The sequence below is a fragment of the Electrophorus electricus genome, chromosome 5 (genome assembly GCF_041902795.1).
Source record: "Electrophorus electricus isolate QZ-2024a chromosome 5, ASM4190279v1, whole genome shotgun sequence".
In the NCBI taxonomy this organism is placed as follows: Eukaryota; Metazoa; Chordata; class Actinopteri; order Gymnotiformes; family Gymnotidae; genus Electrophorus; species Electrophorus electricus.
This window is the reverse complement of record NC_137501.1, coordinates 23567166-23588598: the sequence shown is the minus strand read 5'-3', so window position 1 is coordinate 23588598 and position 21433 is coordinate 23567166. Positions and strand designations below refer to the sequence as shown.

General features: G+C 42.8%; 1 protein-coding gene across 7 annotated transcripts in view; it reads right to left on the bottom strand.

The window, feature by feature from the left end:
• adgrl3.1 (adhesion G protein-coupled receptor L3.1) overlaps window positions 1-21433 on the bottom strand; it is a 70329-nt gene that overhangs the window by 39935 nt on the left and 8961 nt on the right. For 4 of the 7 annotated variants that reach the window (XM_027014211.3, XM_081714447.1, XM_081714448.1 and 1 more), the window contains exons 2-6: window positions 12899-13049; window positions 11039-11252; window positions 6609-6718; window positions 3835-3849; window positions 999-1805 (exon numbers count right to left, since the gene is read on the bottom strand). In XM_027014211.3, the coding sequence (XP_026870012.1) occupies window positions 999-1805; window positions 3835-3849; window positions 6609-6718; window positions 11039-11252; window positions 12899-13025 (1273 nt within the window). In that variant the 5' untranslated portion in view covers window positions 13026-13049. The remainder of the gene's footprint in view (window positions 1-998; window positions 1806-3834; window positions 3850-6608; window positions 6719-11038; window positions 11253-12898; window positions 13050-21433) is intronic. The other 3 variants (XM_081714446.1, XM_081714451.1, XM_081714450.1) reach the window with 1 other exon arrangement.

Here is a 21433-nt window from a genome sequence, read left to right as displayed (position 1 = left end):
CCCTGCACCCCTCCCACCACTACTTGTTGTGCTTCAAAGAGTTATTGTGTTTGTGTTCTGGACTTGCACAGGTGAGCTACGGGGTCAGGTATTAAATATTTATTATACGCTACTCAGGATGGTCTAATTAAAACCGAAAACCGCACAAAGCTGGTGTGGTTATATCCATGCTCTCTTTGATATGACTATTAGAGGCGCTCTGATCTGCTATAGTGGAAAAACTCCCATTCTAATCACACGCATACATGCACATGCAAAGTAGCTTTGATCTGCAGGATACTAATGTGCGACTCTGGTCATTAAACAAAAGGTTATGAAGACATGCATGCCCACAGGCTCAAGCCTCTGGAGTTTCAAACCAAGGTGAAGTGGAGTTTTACCCTAAAGCACAAGGTCAACCTGTAACCTTTCTACAATGCAAAGAAGTGTGCTTCAATCTATTGCACAAGGGCCCTACATTTATACTTGTGCTCCACTTAGTCAGTAGTACTGATTACTAATGCTGTCTGAGTTACTGACTGTTTTTGTCTGATTGAGCAGTAGCATGAACACTTGCTCGCCTTGTGTCATTTACAGTGGGGGCCAATGATCAATAACTTAATTAATAATCACCTAAGCCATGTTATATACTTTAGAATGCATTAATACAGCACACTTCATTATGTACACCTATTCTAGAGCTGTACATAATAGACAGACACTCATTTTACAGTCAGTTGTAAGGTGTAATCAACCGCTCCTGGCACCCACATTTGTAAATAATATTTATCCAAACACTTATTTTAATACAGGTAGGTCATTAAACAGGCTACCAGAAACATTGTCAAGTCACTGTCAATTAACCTATAGAGTGCAAACTCAGTGTATGTAGTCTGCAGAATGTAGCATTTACATCACACTTGCATAAAATCACATCAGGCTATTCTGATATGACAAATTTAGACCATTTAGCCCAACTGAAAACCAGTATAAGACAGTGGCTTTCCAAAGGCACTCACCGAAGCCCAGGCGATTCTCGTTGTTGCCGAAGTCCAGTGAGTACCTGACGACGTGATAGTTGTTCCAGACATAGAGCAGGTTGTCACGTGGGTTGTAGTCGACGGCGGTGATGTACTGGTAGGAGTTAGGGAAGGGCACACTGATGTGCGTCTCGCGGCTCCGCTCAGTGCTGTACATGTAGTCGATCTTGTTGCCCGAGGCTTCATTGTCGTCATCTACGTAGACGCTGCGCACCACGTAGAGCACGCCGCAGATCATGAAGGCGTTAGAAGCCGAGCGCTTGTCATATGTGGTGTCCCACGACCCCTCGATTCGCAGCGTGTAGGGGTTCAGCTGGCTCACCACAATGCGGCCGTTGTTCTGCTCAGTGGCGTAGATGACCCACAGGCCGTTCTCATCCACGGCGAGGTCAATGTCGGACTTGCCGCCCCATCGGTAGGGCGACGTGTCGTGGTAGTTGGCATTGGCGATGATGGCCTCTCCGCTCTTGATGCGCGTGCGCAGGTCGAACTTGACGATATTGCGCGTGCGCTCCTTGTTGAAGAAGAGCGCGCCGTCATACACCACAAAGCCCGTGCCATCCACGCGGTGTGGCAGCTTGTATGTGGTTGTGGGCCGCCCGGCAATGAAGTCCTCCTTGCTGTAGTACTCGGTCAGCGTGTCCGTGCGGTATGGTGTCCAGGGCATGTAGTAGATCTTATTGGATGACTGCAGGGGGTCCTTGCACCATGAGCCCGACTGGTGGTCTGACTCGAAGAGGTGCTCGCTCTGGTACACACCCTTTAGGATTCCAGGACAGAGGAAGACTACAACGGGAAGAGGGTTGGATTAAAAAAAAACACTAAACCCAACTTTGAATACATACAATAAACACACAACTAATTTAATAACCTCAGTGTGAGGATGGGAGGATTGAGAGAGAATGCAGGCAAAGATGGAACAACTTTGTTTGTTTGTTTTTTACCATCTGATTACCAACAGATCTATATATTTGTGAGGTTCATCATTCCAGTAGTCTTCCTGAGGAGAGTCTGATTTCAGTAACTTATAGGATCAATTCAACCTGTGTGTGTGAGATTTGGTGGCGACAGGGGTCAGTAGGTGTATTTCACCCTGAGGAATCATAACCTTATTACTCCCAGTACATTAAAAGTGAGGACAGGGATCATCGTGGTAATCGTGGTAATCGTGACTAATTGGTTCAGGTTACTGACTAATAAATTTGATATAATGATATAAATTCTGATAAAGCGACTAACCTCCTATTAAAGGGCAATTTGAAGTGGGCCCTGGATATAAAATCTAGGGCCCATTTCAAATCCTGAAAGATTTTTTAATGTCTTCAAATGCTGTGAACATTGCACAGTAAGTCCATTTTTGCAGTCAAGGCCAGGTCTAGTTGAGTCAGTTTAAAAGCCACTGACAAGAGTGGCATTTGAGTTATGTAAACAACCTGTGGTGGGGGGTGGGGGTATTGGCAGCATCTTGGCTGCAATTCATTTCTCATAAATATATGCCCTGTGTGTGCATTTATTTGTATATGTGTGTGTGTGTGGTGGGGGGGGGGCACACTTGAGCAAGACATATTTCCCACACTGAGTTCTCCCACGGTTTGATTTATGATGGTATTCCGGGAAGGCACACACACACACACACACACACACACACACAGACACACAAACACACACACACAGAAAAAGAACACAGGATACACACACACACACACACACAGAAAAAGAGCACAGAACACACACACACATACAAATGATCACATGATCATACGGAATGTGTGCCATGGCATCTGTCCATTCCTACAGTTTGGTTCCCAGAGTAAGGGACACCTCCTGGGAAGTGGAGCTGGCATCTAACTGCACACCATTACTTCATGTTTCCTTTTATTGTTTCACACTTATCACATCTCCCTTCCATGTGTTAATACAGAGACGTCGTCGTGCCTTTAATACACTTCAGGAGGAAGGAATCATTCTTTTTCTATACCAGAATGGAAGGGCGCTACGTGTGAACAAGGTCCATCAAGCTAAGTCCATCAACAGGAAAGATTTCTTCTGTGTGCTGAGGCAGTTTGAAATGTCTTACTTCATTCTGTCCCATAATGTCTTCATGTTAGACTGAAAACCCATACTGAAATATTGTTTTCTTCTACCAAAAATGATTTCAGGATGTTGTAAACATCATTTTTATTACTTATCTACTTACTACTACTATTTTATATTCTGTAAACGGACTGCAACACTGCATTTCGAAATGCGAAAGTTTACTTTAGACTTTTCTTTAGACACGCCAATACATATAATTACCACTCACCTCTCATTTGCCATGCACTACTGATCATGTGATACATTGGCTCATTATTAGATAAATGCTACTAACTGCCAATCAAAAAGCCTTCTCCTCTGATTGGTTGACCTCAATCCAGGTTCATTTGAGAGGAATTACAATGGAAAACATCAATTTCACACTCCGATTTGAAACCCGGCATGATGTGCTACACTGAAATGTTTGTTCAAAACAAGATTTAGTGCAATATGCAATAATGGTATTATTGGCACAGGGTGTGGAGAATTTTTTAAAAATTACATGAGACAGCAAAGGATAGGGAATAATAAAATAGATATAAAAAAAAAAAGCTACTGAGTATAATAAAGGGTTAAATTCAGTGAGTACACTGTTGATGTGAGATCAGGTTTCACCTCCTCATTTCTAATATAAACCATTATGGGCTACTGATCCCCAATCAGTCCTTAGTATCGAATAACGCAGAAAGAGGCAGATGGTGAATTACGTACTTAAACTGCATTAAAGTAATGGACCTACCTCTCTGCTCCACTTCTGCGTCCGCATTCACAATGAGTGAATGAGTGAGACAGAGGAGAGAGAGAGAGAGAGAGAGAGAGAGAGAGAGAGAGAGAGAGAGAGTGCAAACCATTAATGATGCAATAGCAAACCAATTCCATATTTATGTAATGTAAATCATATCCCAATCTCCTAAAATGGAGAAACCCCTGTTTATTTATTTTTCAGTATGTTCTGTTATACAGTAATAATTCCTGAAAACTAAGCCCACATAAGCTTATAAAATGAAGCAGTGCATAAGAGAAGAGAACTTATTTTGTGATTCTTTTGACTCGCTAGCTTTCATGGGGTCACAGTCTAATCACTTTAGTCTCACCAAACATGAAATTGTGTGTTTATGCAAGCATTTACAATAGCATAGATCCCATAATGTCACAGATGTATGAGAAAAAGTCATTCAACAAGCCCATGTTTTCCAGTGTAAGACTGCAAGAGCACAGTTGATGTTCAAATGGTGCCTTTCTAAAGACTTCCTACCACTTCGTACAAGTTGAAAAATTGTACATGTTTTGAAAAGTGTTACTTACTAAGTATAACTGTGTTATATTTTGTGGCTATTTAAAGAAGCTGAGCTAAAGTTAGATATCTTACTCTGTATATGTGCATGTGTGCCTCTCTTTCTCTGTATGCGCGAATGTTTGCTGGTCTTTGTGTGAGAGGGAGTACAATCCACCTCCTCTCTATAAAAGATGTATGAGGATGAACTGTTAATGCATCACTCAATAAATTGTGTGTGTGTGTGTGTGTGTGTGTGTGCGTGTACATGTGCGTGCGTGCATGCGTGTGAGAGATTGCAGGAAATCTGATTTATAAGCAATTACTCTGCCATACAGGCTCACCCCAAGACACTTCTACATCCTTCTTACACACACATAGACACAAACACAGTTTGGACAACCAATTAAAATCATTTGCTTTTTGATGATAGTTAAATTTGAATTTCTTAAACATTTGATTAAATGAAACAGATTATATGACAGATTTTCCCTTCTCCGAAGTAGCATCAGATTTAATTTTTGTATAAACCAGTCAAACAAAAAGGAAGACAGTTATGGCCGACTTAAAAAAAAACAAAAACACAAATTCTCACAAAAAATAATTAATGTTCATATCTAAACAGTATAGTACTTACACATACAAACCATGTTTTACATATGCAATTCAAAATGTAATTGCTCAGACAATTCTTAAATTTATAGTTACAATGCACAGCAAATGATAAGGCTATTTTTCTAACCTCATCTTAGGGTCCTAGATATATATAAAGTGCACTTGCATGGCTGAATGAAGCAGAAGGTTTGCATTGAGGCCAAAAGCAGAGAGGCGGATTGGAACGCAGCCAACTGCTCCATCACGGGGGAGAAGGAAGAGCCAAAGAACCTCTAGAAAACATTTGGAACATGCTCCCAGGGGTCTCTGGCACTGAGGTAATTAAATTACCTGTGTGTGTTTGTGAGTGTGTGTGCATGCGTGTGATGGAACTTCCTCTCTAATTATTAGTCTTGTGGAAAACAGTTTTAATTTCTTCCCCCTTTTTATCGCATTGGACATGTGTACACTCACAACTTCTCACTCTTGTACTACTAATGCCTTTTGGGGGGGGGTTCTCCACTGAACTGAGTTTTCCTGTATGTAGGTCTAAAGCATTGTAGTGTTGTATCTACTCTACCTCAAACCTGGTTTTAAAAGTTTTAAAAAGTTGTGGAAAACATGTAGTTATGGAGCATGAATTTATGGCAACACACATATACCCAGAAGCATGACAGAGTGTTAGAAAGAACGGAAGAGGGAGATTTAGCCTTAGTCACTTATGAGCAAGTGACTCATATGTGTGTGTCTGTGTGTTTCTCTGTGTGTGTGTGTGTGGGTGTGTGTCAAGGTTTTCCTGCTGCCAATACACCAGTCAAATATCACTGACTCTGTCACCATTGCCACAGTTACCCCAAACCTGAACGCTAAAATCAGGCAAGCCATTAGAATGCCGGAAGGCCTTGTGTCACCCTCAAATGATTGACAAGCCAAGGGCAGCCATCCCGGACAACAGCAGATGGACAGGCGCTTGCCGCCATTAACACGGCAACCGCAGCTATCATACATACGCGTGTCCTTGCGTCAGATTAGCGGTTTATGGCTGCTAATGCGCTCTTACAATCTGTTTCAGTGTCAACAATGACTGCCATGCTAAGCTGACGTAAACTTCAGCGAGTGTTACACTTTCTCACAAGGCCGCCACCCCACCCCCACCACAAAAAAAGGGCATCCATAATCATCCGTAAGCAGCTCGCTGCAACACCGCAGCATCCGCAAGTAGAGAATATCGCATGATATTTCATGGAAACGCAAGCACCCAAGTCAGCTAATACAAACAATCAACACTCAAATGCCAGCATCCATGAAAGTAACTAGGAGATCTGATCGGCTCACTGGAACATGAGTATGTCAGTTGCAGTCGATTGCCCATGTATGTGGGGGATTTGCACAGGAGCATTGACAAAGGAATCTTGGTGTGAAAGCGAGAGAATGCTTATCACAAAACATACTAATATTATCAGGTTTGAATGGGTAGACCTACATGGGTGTGATGGCCAACAAATTAAGTTTAGCTTGCTAAAGGCGAATCTCAAGTAATAAACCATGTATCGATTTTATTGTAAGGAAAAATATTTGCTGCTTCATTTTTCCATGAACATGTTCTGTGTGTGTGTGTGTGTGTGTGTGTGTGTGTGTGTACTCACTGTATGGCACACACTCGTACTGCACCTCCAGGTACTTGTATGTTCCAGGACATGGATCGGGAAAAACATCAGGGCCTGCTACCACGGCGCACTGGGTCCTGTTATTACACCTGAGACAGAGAGACAGACAGAAGGAGAGCGGTGGGGAAAGAAAGGAGCAAACAGAAGTAGAAAGAAGGAAGGGAGTGAGAGAAGGAGAGAGAAAATGGGTGGAAGAAGCAAAAGGGAAGGATATTCTTTACCGTTCATTTTACATGTCAGATTAGACACACACGGACGCATACAATATACAGAACAAAAAGATACTGCACTATTAAAAATAAACTCTTCAAATGAAAAAGCAAGCAAGAAAAAAACAAGTCACTTTCAAAAATGAAAGTAACTAATGTGTGTATTTTGAGTCCCAAATAGTGATCATGGAACACGCCTGCACACAAACACACACACACACACACACACACACACACACACACACACACACACACACACACACACGCACACACACCATACAGGCATGTATTATACACACCTCTGGCAAACTTGTTCCATAGAAATGTGTAATGTGTTAAAATCCTTAAAATCCACATGTAGATCATATTAGTAAGTACTGAAACTATTCAAACAAAGAAAAAAAAATCTTAAGCAGAAAAAGAGACAAGGATAGAGAGATAGAGAGAAATACTAAGAGATAGGACATCTAGCTACTCTGCACTTGTGTGTGTGTGTGTGTGTGTGTGTGTGTGTGTGTGTGTGTGTGTGTGTTTGTGCTTGCATGTGTGACAGAGAGACAGGCTGCATCTTATGGCTTGAATAAAATACACACTTACAAGAAGATCTCATCTCATGCACGCAGACACAGAAATGGGGGGAAAAAAATCCCATACTCACGCATGCAGGAATCTAAGACGACTTAAGCTATATCTCTCTCTCTCTCTCTCTCTCTCTCCCTCTCCCTGCAAGTTACCATGGAAACCTCCCAGTCTGAATCCAGAGGGGTGCATCAAAATGCACAAACACACACACACACTCTGTCTCTCTTCACATACATTCTCTCTCTCTCACATGCATACGCTCCAGTTTTCTCGCTACATTTCACAATATCAATGTCAGGGAGACAGGAGACAGCTGGCAGAGAAAGAGTCTACTTGAGACTATGTGTTTTGTGCGTGTGTGTGTGTGTGTGTGTGTGTGTCCATCACAATCCAAGTTACAGTGTGGATGCGTGCGCTTGTGTGTTATAGAGGACACTAATTGGTGTGTTGAGTGAGTGTGACAGTCATACTCCCAGAGAGCCATGGGGCATCTCTGGTTTCCGGGGCGACGGCTCTCATGTGGCTGTGTGTGCTGTTCAGATATGACCTAATTTTTTGAGAATGTGGGATAGACAGAGAATCTTTTCTTTGTGATTAGACAGGTATTTACAGCTCCTGGAAAGTGTTCTCTTAATCTCTTTCTTTCATCACAGATACATACATGCATACATATACACACACACATGCATACCAAGAATTTATACTCTTCAAACCTGAAATGCCTGCTTAGACTGGTTGCCAAGACAAGTCAGCTGGGTGAAGTCTACAGTCATGAACCAGGGCAGCGTGCGTGTGCGCGTGTGTGTGTGTGCGCGTGTGTGTGTGTGCGTGCGTGTGCGCGTGTGTGTGTGCGTGTGTGCGTTCCCACACTGTCACTTATGGGAGTGAAAGGGCCTGGGCTCACAGAACTTTAACATGACTTTGAATTGACGCCTCAACAATTCACAAGGACAAACTGAGGTTGAACCTGTCTGTGTATACACAATCACACACACACACACACACACACACACACACACACACACACACAAAAGTCATCTTTAATCAGTTTAACAGAACAGGCCAAGACTTAACTAACCACAGTCGACTAATGAAAATCAACAGAGATTGGCAGATAATTATTGTTTCCCCACCTGAGACTGAGAACCATAAAAATAAAAAGAAACAGCAAACCAGTATAACTAAACACTTCCACATACACAAACAATTGTGCTTTTGTCTTACAGGAAGAGACAGAAGTGCCACTTCAGTTAAAAAAGGTATATTAGAACAAGCCCTTAGGCTGTTGCAGAGGTTGGTGGTTTTAATTCTAATTACCAGAATGTCACAGCCTGGCGATCTTGTGGGGTGCATATCCACTTTTCTCATAGATATAATAAAGCTGTAAAAGAGGTAACTGATGAAAGATGCCAAGAGAAATTAATGAATAGCCACAACATTAACAGGTGTAACTGGCTCCTCCTAATCATTGAAACACACTGAATTTCCTGAAACTGCTATTGCTTTGTAACTCTAGCTAGGAAGAAGTCAGTGGGAGGGAATGGTCACCAGCCCTGCCCCTGAAGACCTACATTCCTAACAACATCATTTCCTGCCTGCATCTAACACCTGATCCAGCCAGTTAGGGCTCTGGGAGAAATGCGATTAGCCAGATCAAGCAGGTTACACAAGAGCTGGAAATAAACGAGGCAGATCATCTCTGCAGATCAACTCTGCAGCAGAGTAGATCTCCTGCAGCAGTGTGGCCTCTGATCAAAGGCAAGTGTCTGTTGATCACATTTTAATTGTCTGTTCTTATTGATTACAGCATTGAACTGACTATCGGCAGCGCAAGATGACATGCACACGCGCACACACACACACACACACACCTCTGCTCACTCACACACACACACACACACACACACACACACACATGCACACACCTGCATACCCTGAGCAGAGAACAAATTAGCCGAGAATGAAAAAAATTGTAAAGGTCAGACAAAATGAGAGAGAGAATGAGAGAGAGAGAGAGAGAGAGAGAGAGAGAAAGAGAGAGAGAGAACGGGGGTAGAGAGAAAGATGAGGAGAGAGATGAGGTAGAGGGACAGAGAGAGAGAGCACGATAGAGAGATGAGGTGGAGAATGATAAATGATGTGTGATGCCAACCGGCGTTTCTATAAAAAGCAGTGAGGCAAAGAGAGAAAGATATAGAGGGAGGGAAGGCAGAAAAGCGTCTTGCCTCCTCTCCCCTCTGCTCCTCTGGTCTCTCCTCCGCTCCACTCTCCTCCCCACTCCTCACCTCCTCTCTGTTCTCCTCCTCTCCCCTCACCCCCACTCCCTGGGCATTTTTTAATTCTGCACCATATCCCAACAACAAGAGGGACGCTTAGTGCCCACGGTTCAAACACACATTTGCTCTCTGTGCTTCTCTTGTGCTCAGACAGGAGGCCAGTGAGCTATTTTTAAACCGATTCGTGGCTTCTGACGAGCTGCTCGCTAGAGATAGTTGGTTGAGAGGAGTCTTCAGGATTCTGCATAACAGGGGCATTTATTGTAAGTAGCAGGCACTTCCTGGAATGGTTGCTGTGCAGAAAAGCTACCTCACCCAATTCCTGTAGGACCCTCACGCATTCTCTGAAGGCCCCACGGGGAGGACTCGTGCAAACGCCCCCTTAATAATCTGACAGCATTCAAATGGGGGTCCAGCATGTGGCTCAAATTCCATGTATTTATATCTGAAGAGAAAATGGTAAGTGGGGCACAGGTAGAAAGTTAAATCTGAAAGGTAAATGTGAAAATCTGGAATAGGAGATATGATTTGACACTCTGGACTACATGTGTCAGAGGAAGCATGTGTTAGCCACCACCCTGCCAACCTGGTAACTATGGCATGATAGCGAGACCTGCAGCAAGATGGGAAGGCCTGTTTTTAGGTCAGTGTATGAAGGGTGGTGTGAGGGTGGAGCTTCTTGCACCTGAACAGGCATAAGAAATTAGCAGTTTTTTTTAAATAGTGTGTGTGTGTGTGTGTGTGTGTGTGTGTGTGCACGCATACAAAATAAATGGACAAGTGTGAATTGTGAATGTTAATGAACTTTAGAGTGCTACTAATCTTGGCCATAGAGCCTTGCTAATTGGAGCTCACAATCTGGTCTACCCTGGAGCAGTGTGTGTGTGTGTGTGTGTGTGTGTGTGTGTGTGTGTGTGTGTGTGTGTGTGTGTGTGTGCGTCTGTGAGTGAGTATGGGTGTGCATGTGTGTGGGTGTGCATGCATGCGTGTGTGTGTGTGCATCTGTGTGTGTGGTGGCAGCTGGCCATACACACAGGTGGTACTGTATATCATTCAACTGCAGGATTTAGCGGTGATGTTCTCGCACTCATATGCAACACACACACACACACACACACACACACACACACACATACAAACACATCGATCTTGCATTGACAGTCATACATCACTGACAATCAAACAACAACATTAACCTTAAGCCTAATCTTAACAACTCATGGAAAAAGAGCAGGCATCCTTGTACTTGTGAGGCCACTTTTAACAACTCAAAACAACAACCAATTCAACAACCAATTCAAATAACTCAAAACAACCAAAGTCCAAGTGTGTGGGTGTTCACCTGAAGCCCATAATCTTGTATGCATCGGGCAAGTAGCAGCGAGTGTTCTCCATCTGAGCAGGGTCCGAGTCGCAGATCTTGTCATCCGTGCGGCCATAGTTAGCGCTCTCGATCATGATGACGTCGGTGCCGGGGCAACGCAGCTCGATAGGGTAGCTCTCACACGACAGCTCCCTCCGCACCACCGCCATGGGCACAGGAGCACGGCTCCACACTACACACAAACCCACGCACACGTATACACACAGGCACACACACAGGCACACACACATCCACACATACCCGTGTGCAAAGAAAGGAAAAAACAAGAGCAACCGTGAAAAGCAGAGACATAAAAAGAAGGCAATCACGCACGTCAGCTATCTAATTAACACGTACTTGCATTGATCTCCAGCTCTGAATGTCTACATTATATATGATTTCATTCGATTGCATTGAGCCTCTCTGAAGCAACAGTCCCTGCGAACTCTCATGCATGTTGCCAGACCATAACCCACTTTGTTTCACTCAAATATTTTTGCTAATTGCTCTGCTGGTGCCAAAGTGAAATTTCATTGCATGTAGCCTACCCCACTTAACCCAGCACAGCTGGAATGGAAGCTAAGCATTCACCGACACACACACATGCCACCCCCTCGCACTCACACGCGCTTTCTAAGCAAATCTATAGGATGTAAAGGATGTGAGTGACATCAGCACAGCTGCGTTAATTAAATCCACATCGAGATGCGAAGCTAATTAAAACATGCGCTTAATGACAGGAGAAGGAACCAATAGAGCATTAGCGAGATGGGCTGTCATCCAATCAGGATTTAGCACTGAAGTGGCACTGCTCTGATTGTCTCCCCTGAGATTTTACTGACGAACGAGTAAACACCCAAACACTCTTCATGCACCAGAGAACGCTCTCTCAAGGCACAAGAAGCCCGTGTGCTGGGGAAAAATTAAATGCATAGGACAGCGAAATTTGCGGGCGCATGCATACAATGAAAACCGCAGCAACAAAGGCCATCCTAGCGGCGGGAAGTCTAGCGGACGGAGGGGGTGTTATCTGTTCTGGCCGGCAGCCTCCAGCTCAGACGTCAGGTAGGGTTTTTTTTGTTTTTTTTTTCCTCTGACTGCAACACTGTTACTATGCCCTTGAGATGAGTAGACGAGAGAGGAGGAGAGAGGGAAAGAGGATGAATGGGAAAGGAGGAGGTGAAAAAAGGAGGGGAGAAGAGACATGAGGAGAGAGAATGTTGGGAATGAGGCAGAACATTCTTCCCCTGTACTGAAACGGTACCGGCAAGGGACAATTCCCTAGAGTCTGTGGGCTTAAACGGTTATCTCACACATCCCTTAAGGGGACACACAGACACACACAAATTCAATGCGTCTAGACATTTGCATCTATGATTATTGATCTGTTAGAGCTTCTTTCATCTTCAGGCTATATTTTTTAAACTTACTTTTGTAAACACCCACACAACCCCCCCCCCCCCCACAAACACACACATACACACACACACACACACACACACACACACACTTCTATTTTGCATCATTCAACTGCCCTTTCTATCAGATCAGTCAACTGTGTATGACTAGTTTTTGAAGACATGACTCGTTGAAGACATGACTTGTTCTCACAAAAAAGCACATTCCAGCACACAGCTTTCTTGTATAATAAGCAAGTACACAAGTGCTCTCCATATTTTTCACATAATACACATATATTTTAATTCAGCTTTTGCTTTTGGATTGTAAAGACAGCATTTAAAAAAAAATTCAAACATCGTTGAGCAAGAATTTCTTCAAATTGCGTGTGTGTTTATATGTGTGCGTATGTGTGTGTGTGTGTGTGTGTGTACATCTTACCAAGCGTGACGGGCGTGAAGAAGGCGAAGAGGAAGAGTAGGTATGTTGACCACATGACCCCTGATAACTCCATTGTCCTCTGCTCTGACTGGCTACTACAGCTCCGTCTCACACACCTTAGAGCCATGGAGTTCTCCGATGACACATACACCTAAAACACACACACATATGCAGGAATAAAAATTAAAATTTCTACTTTGTTTTGTTTTTTTTTATTAGAAATAAGAACGGAATAAACTAGCCATAGCTGGGGGCTTCAGTAGAGTGCAGGCACAAATGAAGGGTTTCCACAGCATTTCTCACCACCTGAAACATTAATGAAAGAGTCTGCGTTGTTTAAGCCTAGGCAGAACTGAGTGACTCATGAAGAGAATGGGATTATAACTGTCAATTAAATATAACGGACTATTGATCGTCTAAATGAGTGTGTGTATGTGTGTGTGTGTGTGTGTGCACATGAGAGACACAGACAGAAAAGAGACACAGAGAGAAAAAGTGAGAAAATGGAGAGGAAAAGAAATGTGACAAAGCCTTCAGACTCCAGTGACGCCACAATATGGCGTAGCCTTGCTAACGTGTAATGGAATGGCTTAATGTATCTCCAGCCCACTCCCACATGCATGCACACAAGTACGCGTGCACACACCCTCACACAAACACATGCGCGCACACGCAATCATACTTGGTGTGTCTGCAGTGAACATCTTAAACTTATTAAATATAAAGCACTTTCTCTGCCACTCAGAGAATGTACTCAGTACTCAGCAATGTCAGTAAGACACTTTCTTCACATACACACACACACACACACACACACACACACACACACACACACACACACACGCACGCACACAGTGAACTTGCCCTATCCTTTTTGTTTTTCTGTGTCACACCCAAACACACACAAGGCCCTGTCGGTTTGATTGATGGTAGCTTAACTAAAGTGAATGGGGAGGCTGGAACCAGATGTTTGTGCATTACAAACAGGGACATATGGGCACATGCCCACAATACCCGCCGAGATGGTGCATGTGCAAGCATACACTTGCATATGTCTGCCTTTTAAACATATATGCAACCTCAATGACGGGGTTAACTTTGTGTGTCTGGGAAAGAAATGGCGGGGGGGGCAGATTATTTCTGCTTATGCTACCAGTAAACTGTGTGCATCTGAGCATATGGTCATACGATCACTCAACCATGCTATTATTCTATTATTATATTATTTAGCATAAGACCACTTTGCCATGTTTATTTTAATCACTTAATTACCCAGTTATGTCCTTCAGAATGACCAAACACCCATACAGTGATTACGTCACCTAAAATCTCCTTAAAAACAAACTCCATTCACAAACGGTTTGTAAACAGCAAGCCACAAATTTGTGAATAAATTAGCAGGTAACACTTGGCCACCTCATAAATTGTATTTATTTGAGCAACAATCATCTAGCTTTCACGTAACTAATGTATGGCAATAACTGGTTCATTTGTATATTGCTATCTAAGTTGTAATAGCACAATATTTGTGTCTTTGAGAAAATAGCACAAATGCCTTACCAGGATACAGTGAGATGACTTACACCCAAACAAATGTGACTACATCAGTATAAAAGGAAAGTACCTATTTTTAACTCCAAATATTTGCATAAAAACAGACATGATTCAGGTAGGGAAAAGCAGGCCTCTTCTTATGAATGTAATGCAACAAAAAATACAAAGATCAACATTGGCTCAAAGTCTTTGATGGCAGATGACAACTCTTTTAGCAGGAAATACTATATACCACTATATGACAGTGGAGAGGGGCTACAGGGTGAGGTTAAAGAACTGGTTATGGTACAGTGCTCCTTGTGTGCCTCAGCCATTTTATGGTGAGCTGCCATCTCCAGTGACCTCTTAACCTCTAATTAACCCCAGCAGCTGTTTAAGTCTAGTAATGAGAGAAGCAATGTGTCCCTCATTCACTTGCTCTCTCTCTCTCTCTCTCTCTCTCTCTCTTCTGTCCCTCCATGCTTTTCATCCTCTGTCTCTTTTTCAGTCTGTTGATCCCTTTAATGAGTCCCTCTGCCCTCTAAAAGGAATAACAACTCTCCGTTTCCCAGCTCTGAGGCTGCATCCAAAACCGGACATGGCCATGCAACATTGGATGTGAAAATAGTGCAGCGTTCAGACTTTCCGCCAACTTGCGTCAGTGAACCGCACTCCCCACATGTGATATATTGATTCAGTAAACTGTCCAAAATGTCGCTAAGCTGTTTACTCTTGCACTAACAGTACATGCTCATAAAATGGCAACACTTCTGTGGCATGTAGTTTGTGGTTTCAGATGCAGCCTGACAGTCCCTCTATAATCACCATCCCTTAACAAGGTCGACCACTTCCCTCCCAACAAGCCCCTCCCCAATGAGGTCAACCCCCCAACAAGCCCCTCCCCAATGAGGTCAACCCCCCAACAAGCCCCTCCCTAACAATAAACCCTTCCCCTCATAAAGACACCACTGTTATAAAACATAGTCCCGAAGGCGTAAACAAGTGTCTCTTTTGTTTCTCTCTCTTTTCTCCTCATTCTCTTGTTTGCCTCCTTACATTCCAACCATATGGCAGAGCTGCACGATATTGACCAGATATATTGCGACTACACTGCCACATACTGTGACAGCAGTACACCTTGCAATGACATTTAAAAGCATATTGCAGAGCATTTGATGTGGCATGACTACAGAGCGGTCTGCCTCATCCTGGCCACACTGATAGATGGCATGAATGTCTTGATTTGTCAAAAACATCCGCACTGCAATTACTGGAGCAATCTGATATTGCTCACTGCACTCACAGCAATTAAAAATCAATGTATTAAAAAATAGGATGGGTTTCTTTAAAAGACACTCATGCACATATGCAGAACCTTCTGTGATTCTGTGATATCAGTATTGCAGGGATCTATACTGTGATAATGATAATATCTATAATAATACTGTTAATATTGATAATACTGTGATAATATTGTTAGGCCATAACCTACATCCATTAATCTCCATATTTTGATATGTATAAAGAATGGCATGTGTATTTGATTTGTAGAAAGACTGGCCTGTGTATTTTATGGCACGAGAGCTCTGATTAATATTCAGAATTCTGTTCTTGATAAGTGACAAAGGAAAGTGCGAGAAGGAGAGAAGGGGGGGAACAGATCAGTTGTTTCATAGTGGCGTCTCTCAGTGCATCATTATAATGTGTTTTCTTTTTAAAGATGTGGTTATATTTATAATGAAGATCTGGGTGACATAATGTTCCAATGGTTCTAATGGTCTCATTAAGGTCAAATTGCTGAGTCTTCTCACTCTACATCAAAGTTCAGATTCATTTTCCCAAATAATTAAACAATTCCCACACAGCGTGGCAGCCCTGCTCGGCTCACCATTCTGCCTCCGGGAGGCCGACGTGCACCCACCCACGACTGGGAAGTGCAGTTCTCACCCTAAGCTCATAATGATTCTGTGCCTGTACTTCTACGCCAATCCACTCTGCCCGCCAATAAGAACAGCACTCTTCTGATTCATCTTTTATTACTCTGCTCTCTGAACTTAAAAAGCGCCACTCAGTATGTGCAATGGAGAGATGTCCTTTTCATATACCAAGACACACACACACACACACACACACACACACACACACACACACACGGTGTACATACATGAGGCAGGCTCACAAAGGAAAGCGGCACAGACGCTTACTCACATACCCGCTTGTGCGTGCGCGCACACACACTGCATACTTCAATAGCAGTTCCACGCACAAGCATGCACACATGCTGTGTTGGCAACAAAGAAACACTCATATAGAACAAAACAAATTTGATTACTTCTATTGCTTTATCTCACAAGGCTTTGTTAAAGGTTTGGTGGCTGTGTTCATTAGGCCTGTGCTATGATTTACATGAAAAATACAAAGAAAAATTAATTTTATCCTTATTATTTTTACAGTCCAAAAATATACTGGTTATACGGTATGGAACTATTACAAATCCAGTACAACAGCTTTGTTTTTTGATTGTCCCCCAATCAAGAAACAATCAACACACAGTCCCTTCAACAGAGTGTGTCCAATCAGCTATTGTTTTAACCTCTCTAAAATCATGTTTGACATGAGTGCTGATTTATGATGTAGGCTCTGAAATGTGAGGCACATGCATACAGACATTGAGAAGGAGTTTGCTCTCTTTATCTGTTTAATACCAACTTTGATGTCCATTGTTGCCTTTCTGGTGGGCACCATGAGCCACTGCCTCAGTCCTGTCACCTCAGCTATGTCTACAAACAGCAGCGGGTTATCAGCTAGCCAAGCAAAGAGGCTAATGTGGCGCGTGGCTAACGTCTGCACTAAGGACAGCACATTTACATGCTTTTAGTAAAATTGCTAAAGGCTAGCATATCTACAAAGGAATCTAGAAGCTGTTTGATAAGAATCGCAGGGGCTCTGGGCTAACTTGCTGGAGCTTATTTTAGCTTGCCGCAGCCTAAGGTCCGAAGAAGATGGCAGCACACTCCACGACAAACCAGAAGCCGTCTCCAGCTGCAGATATAGGACAAGCGTCAGCCAGCATTATCTTCAATATCTGGAGCAAAACCACGTAACCAGGATCTTCAAAACATCTTGCTTCATCTTTCTTCAAAACATCTTGCTTCATTATCTAATTAAGCCACACTCCAACTACCCACTAAGTTCACCCTCATTTAGTGTATTGAAGCTTATAATTAAGTTTCATTAATTATACAGATTGACTATTCATTATTGTTTTAAAGTTCTGAAGAAGTGAAATATTTACATTGTTTTTTTGTGCCTCCAGTGCGCTAATATTTCCTACTGTGCATATTTGTCCCTCACTGCGCAGTGTAGGGAGGGAGAGAGACAGGAAGGTAGAAATACAGTGGTAGTGAGACCGAGGAGGAAAACATCTTTTCCTGAATGTAAGTGTACTGCTCTGGACTTCCTGGCAGTGGGCTACAGTGTCAAAACTTAGGGTGCAGATGTGTGACACACACACACACACACACACACAGACACACACACACACACACACAACTCAGAGGACTGGAAAATATAAGAGCAAGAGCAGCATCCGTGTGATGAAATATTCAAGGCTGCGACTGTTTCAGTGTGAAGACAGACCCAGTGCTACACTAAATTATGCATCCCACACGCACACGGACCCACACTTTGTGTGTGTGTTTGTGTGTGTGTGTGTGTGTGTGTGTGTGTTTTGGTGCACATAAGCAGGTCTGATTTGTCCAAACAACACTTGCATGTGCTATGGATCACATGCACTGTGTGTATAAATTTGAAAGTGCAGCAAATTGTAGTTTTATCATCACTTTTTTATGAAGCTCATGAAAAAGTCACAGAGAAATGGGTGAAAGTCATAGAAACTTGCATTGTAAATGATTTTTCAGAAACACTTTTATAAGTACTGACAAACAAGTTATGACCAGTTCTGAATCCTTTTGGAGCATTTCTGCCTGAATATGTCATATTAATATAGAAGGCATCATGCAGAACAGAAAAGCTAATGCTCCTGAAAACAGACATGGTTTTGCGCACATACAGGGAGATGAGGTATTATCCGTACTGAAAAGGTCACAAGCAGACAGACCCTTACATATCATCACACAAATTACCACAGAGTGGGTCTTCAATTAGTCACAGTATTATAACTCATCTTAGTACCTAAACATAGAAAACAAATCTAATATTTTACCTCAGAAGACATCCTCAGCATGTTCATTTATTTTAAACCAAATAGCTTCACTCTTGGCAAATTAAATCTTATTAAATGAGATTACATCATTATGAAATAATTTAAAATTCTGAAAAACCCTGATTTAAGTATGATGTTTTCTGGTTTTGCTATTTTTGTTTTTGTTTTGTTTTTTTGTTAGTGTAGCTGGGAACCATTGAGGGAAAAGACCTTGGAAGTCTCATGGATGCATTCGTGAAATCTCTGTGTAGTTACATAGGTGAGAGAAGCATTATCTTCCTAAGGCAGCCTGGCTGTAGCTTTCAGGAGTTTCACCGAGGAGGAAGAATGCAATTACTGAGCCGCTTCCATCCCACTATAGAGGGGACAGATGTGTCTTGGTTGCGGAATCTCAAGCGCGTTGCATATTATCCAGAGCTGCTCCATTTCAAGGTTGGCTTTCAGTTAGCGCGCTGCCTGCACCACTGTGATCTTAGATCGCAGGATAGACAGCTGCATGCTGTAGCTATGCACATTGGCATAGATGATTAGAAATTTACAGCATTCAAAGATCCCCAGCTAGGATTTAGTCCCGCTGCTTCCTATGACATGCATAGCCATGGGGGCAACAAAACGAGCTACAAACGAACTTCTCTTTAAATTTAATAAAACTGGTTAAAAATTATAGTTCATTTTCTGACTGACTTTTCCCTTGGGGAGATACAGCAGCCAAGCAGTGACTGCCGTATCCAGTGGGCATAGACAGACACTGATTACTTGTCGTAGTGTGGCAGTGATAAATTAGAATATCTGACTATTTTTTAATATACAAGAAGACTTTGGCACTACCAGAAATTTAGTTTGTGTGTGAGATCATTGTAGCACTATCATATTGACTGATCATAAAGTGGAAAAGAAAGCCATTGACTTTCAAGTTATCTCTTTAGCACGTTCCAAATACTGATCACTCAAACGTGCAAGATATTTTGATGTGTAGTTTGGTTTTGATAAATGTGCAAACAACACATTGATTTATGATTTACAGGATACAAGTTTAGAATATATAACCTTCTGAAGACAAACAGAAAGAGAGACTGAATAGTAGATAACTATTCTGTCTCTCTTTCTGTTTGTCTTCAGATGGTTGTTTTTCTGTTTGTGTGTAGATATTGTTAATAGTCTGTTCACCCCTCCCGGAATACTACAGGTAAAAAAATACAGCATTACCCATGTGCCCTGCAACTAACAGCAAATACTCTCTTAGTCCCTCAGCTGTGTGTGTGTGTGTGTGTGTGTGTGTGTGTGTGTGTGTGTGTGTGTGTGTGTGTTTCTGTCTGTCTGTCCAAAAGAGACTGAGCTTGTCTCCATGTAGTCAATGCTAGGAGGAAGGCTCCCTTGGAGAGCTCACCTCTTTCTATAGCACTCAGCTGGTTAAGTGCTGAAAATCTCTACTCTAGAGAAAAGGAGAGAGAGATGCAGAAAGTGAGAGAGAGAGAGAGAGAGAGAGAGAGAGAGAGAGAGAGAGAGAGAGAGAGACAGAGACAGAGACAGTACAAGTAGGAGAGGGAGTGAATCAAATGTATGACGCACACCAGTCACCCTGTGAGTACAGAGAAATTGATGTCAAAATTAAACACCTCATCCATGCCATGGGAATAAAACACAAACACACCCACACACATGTGCACACACACACATATTCACACCACACACACAAACACAGACAAAGAGAGTATCTGTCAAAGTGAAGGTCTGTCTGTCTCCACTCTTTGTAGATATTGTTTTAAAGGAAGGAGACCACTTGCTATCATTGTTCTCACTGTGTGTGTGTGTATTGTTTAAGACACATGGCTCAGGGACTAATAGGTCCACATTCACAATAGCTTTGCTTCATTCTTTAGCTCACTGTCGAGGACAGAGAGATCCTGACATTGTGTGTGTGTGTGTGTGTGTGTGTGTGTGTGTGTGTGTCTGCGTGTGTTGGGGGGCGGGGGGTTGTATGGCCTCTCAGAGAGGTTGGAAACACCTGCCCCCTGGTTTGTGACTGATTGATATATCCTGCTTTTCTCAGACACACAATTAAGAAAAGGCCATTCCTAAGAAAAATAAAACACAATCAGTGAAATTCCAAAAGCAAATTATATTTTGCCTTAAATGTCACTGCATCTCTCTCAATGTACCATACTTTGGCGCTCTCTGTATCTCTCTCAAACACACACACACTCTCTCTCTCTCTCTCTCTCTCTCTCTCTCTCTCTCTCTCTCTCTCGTCTCAAAGCACATTAAATAAGGTCTATCGCTGTTCACTCCAAAGAGATATAAAATCTCAAATTCATAAACTGTGCACATAAATTTCTATCCTTCGCTACGACAGCGGGGGGACTAGACGGATCCTGGGCAGGATAATTCATACCGTAGTCCGAAGAAATGTTCACCTCCAGCTAAACCCCCTTCAGGCTGGCTGACCCTGCCGCTGTGAATCCAGCTCTGATCCCTGCCCCTTCCTGTGCCCCCGCACTGTGACGGAGATGTCAGCATCCAAGGCTTAATGTCTGTCTTTGAGTCTCGCCTGCTATCTTGCACATGCACACAGTCAGGTATGCCCACCTGCTCCAGAGGGGGGTGGTTTAACCTGCGGTGTTTGTGGTTCACAGCACCTCTATCGGTGTTAACGCCTGCAAAAATGTACATATGCCTCTGGACGTGTTCAGGGGAAAGCTGCTGTCTTTGGTAACGGATGGTTGTCCACATCATGGCATACATGTCTGTGATTCATGTGAATATATTGTCTATTTAAC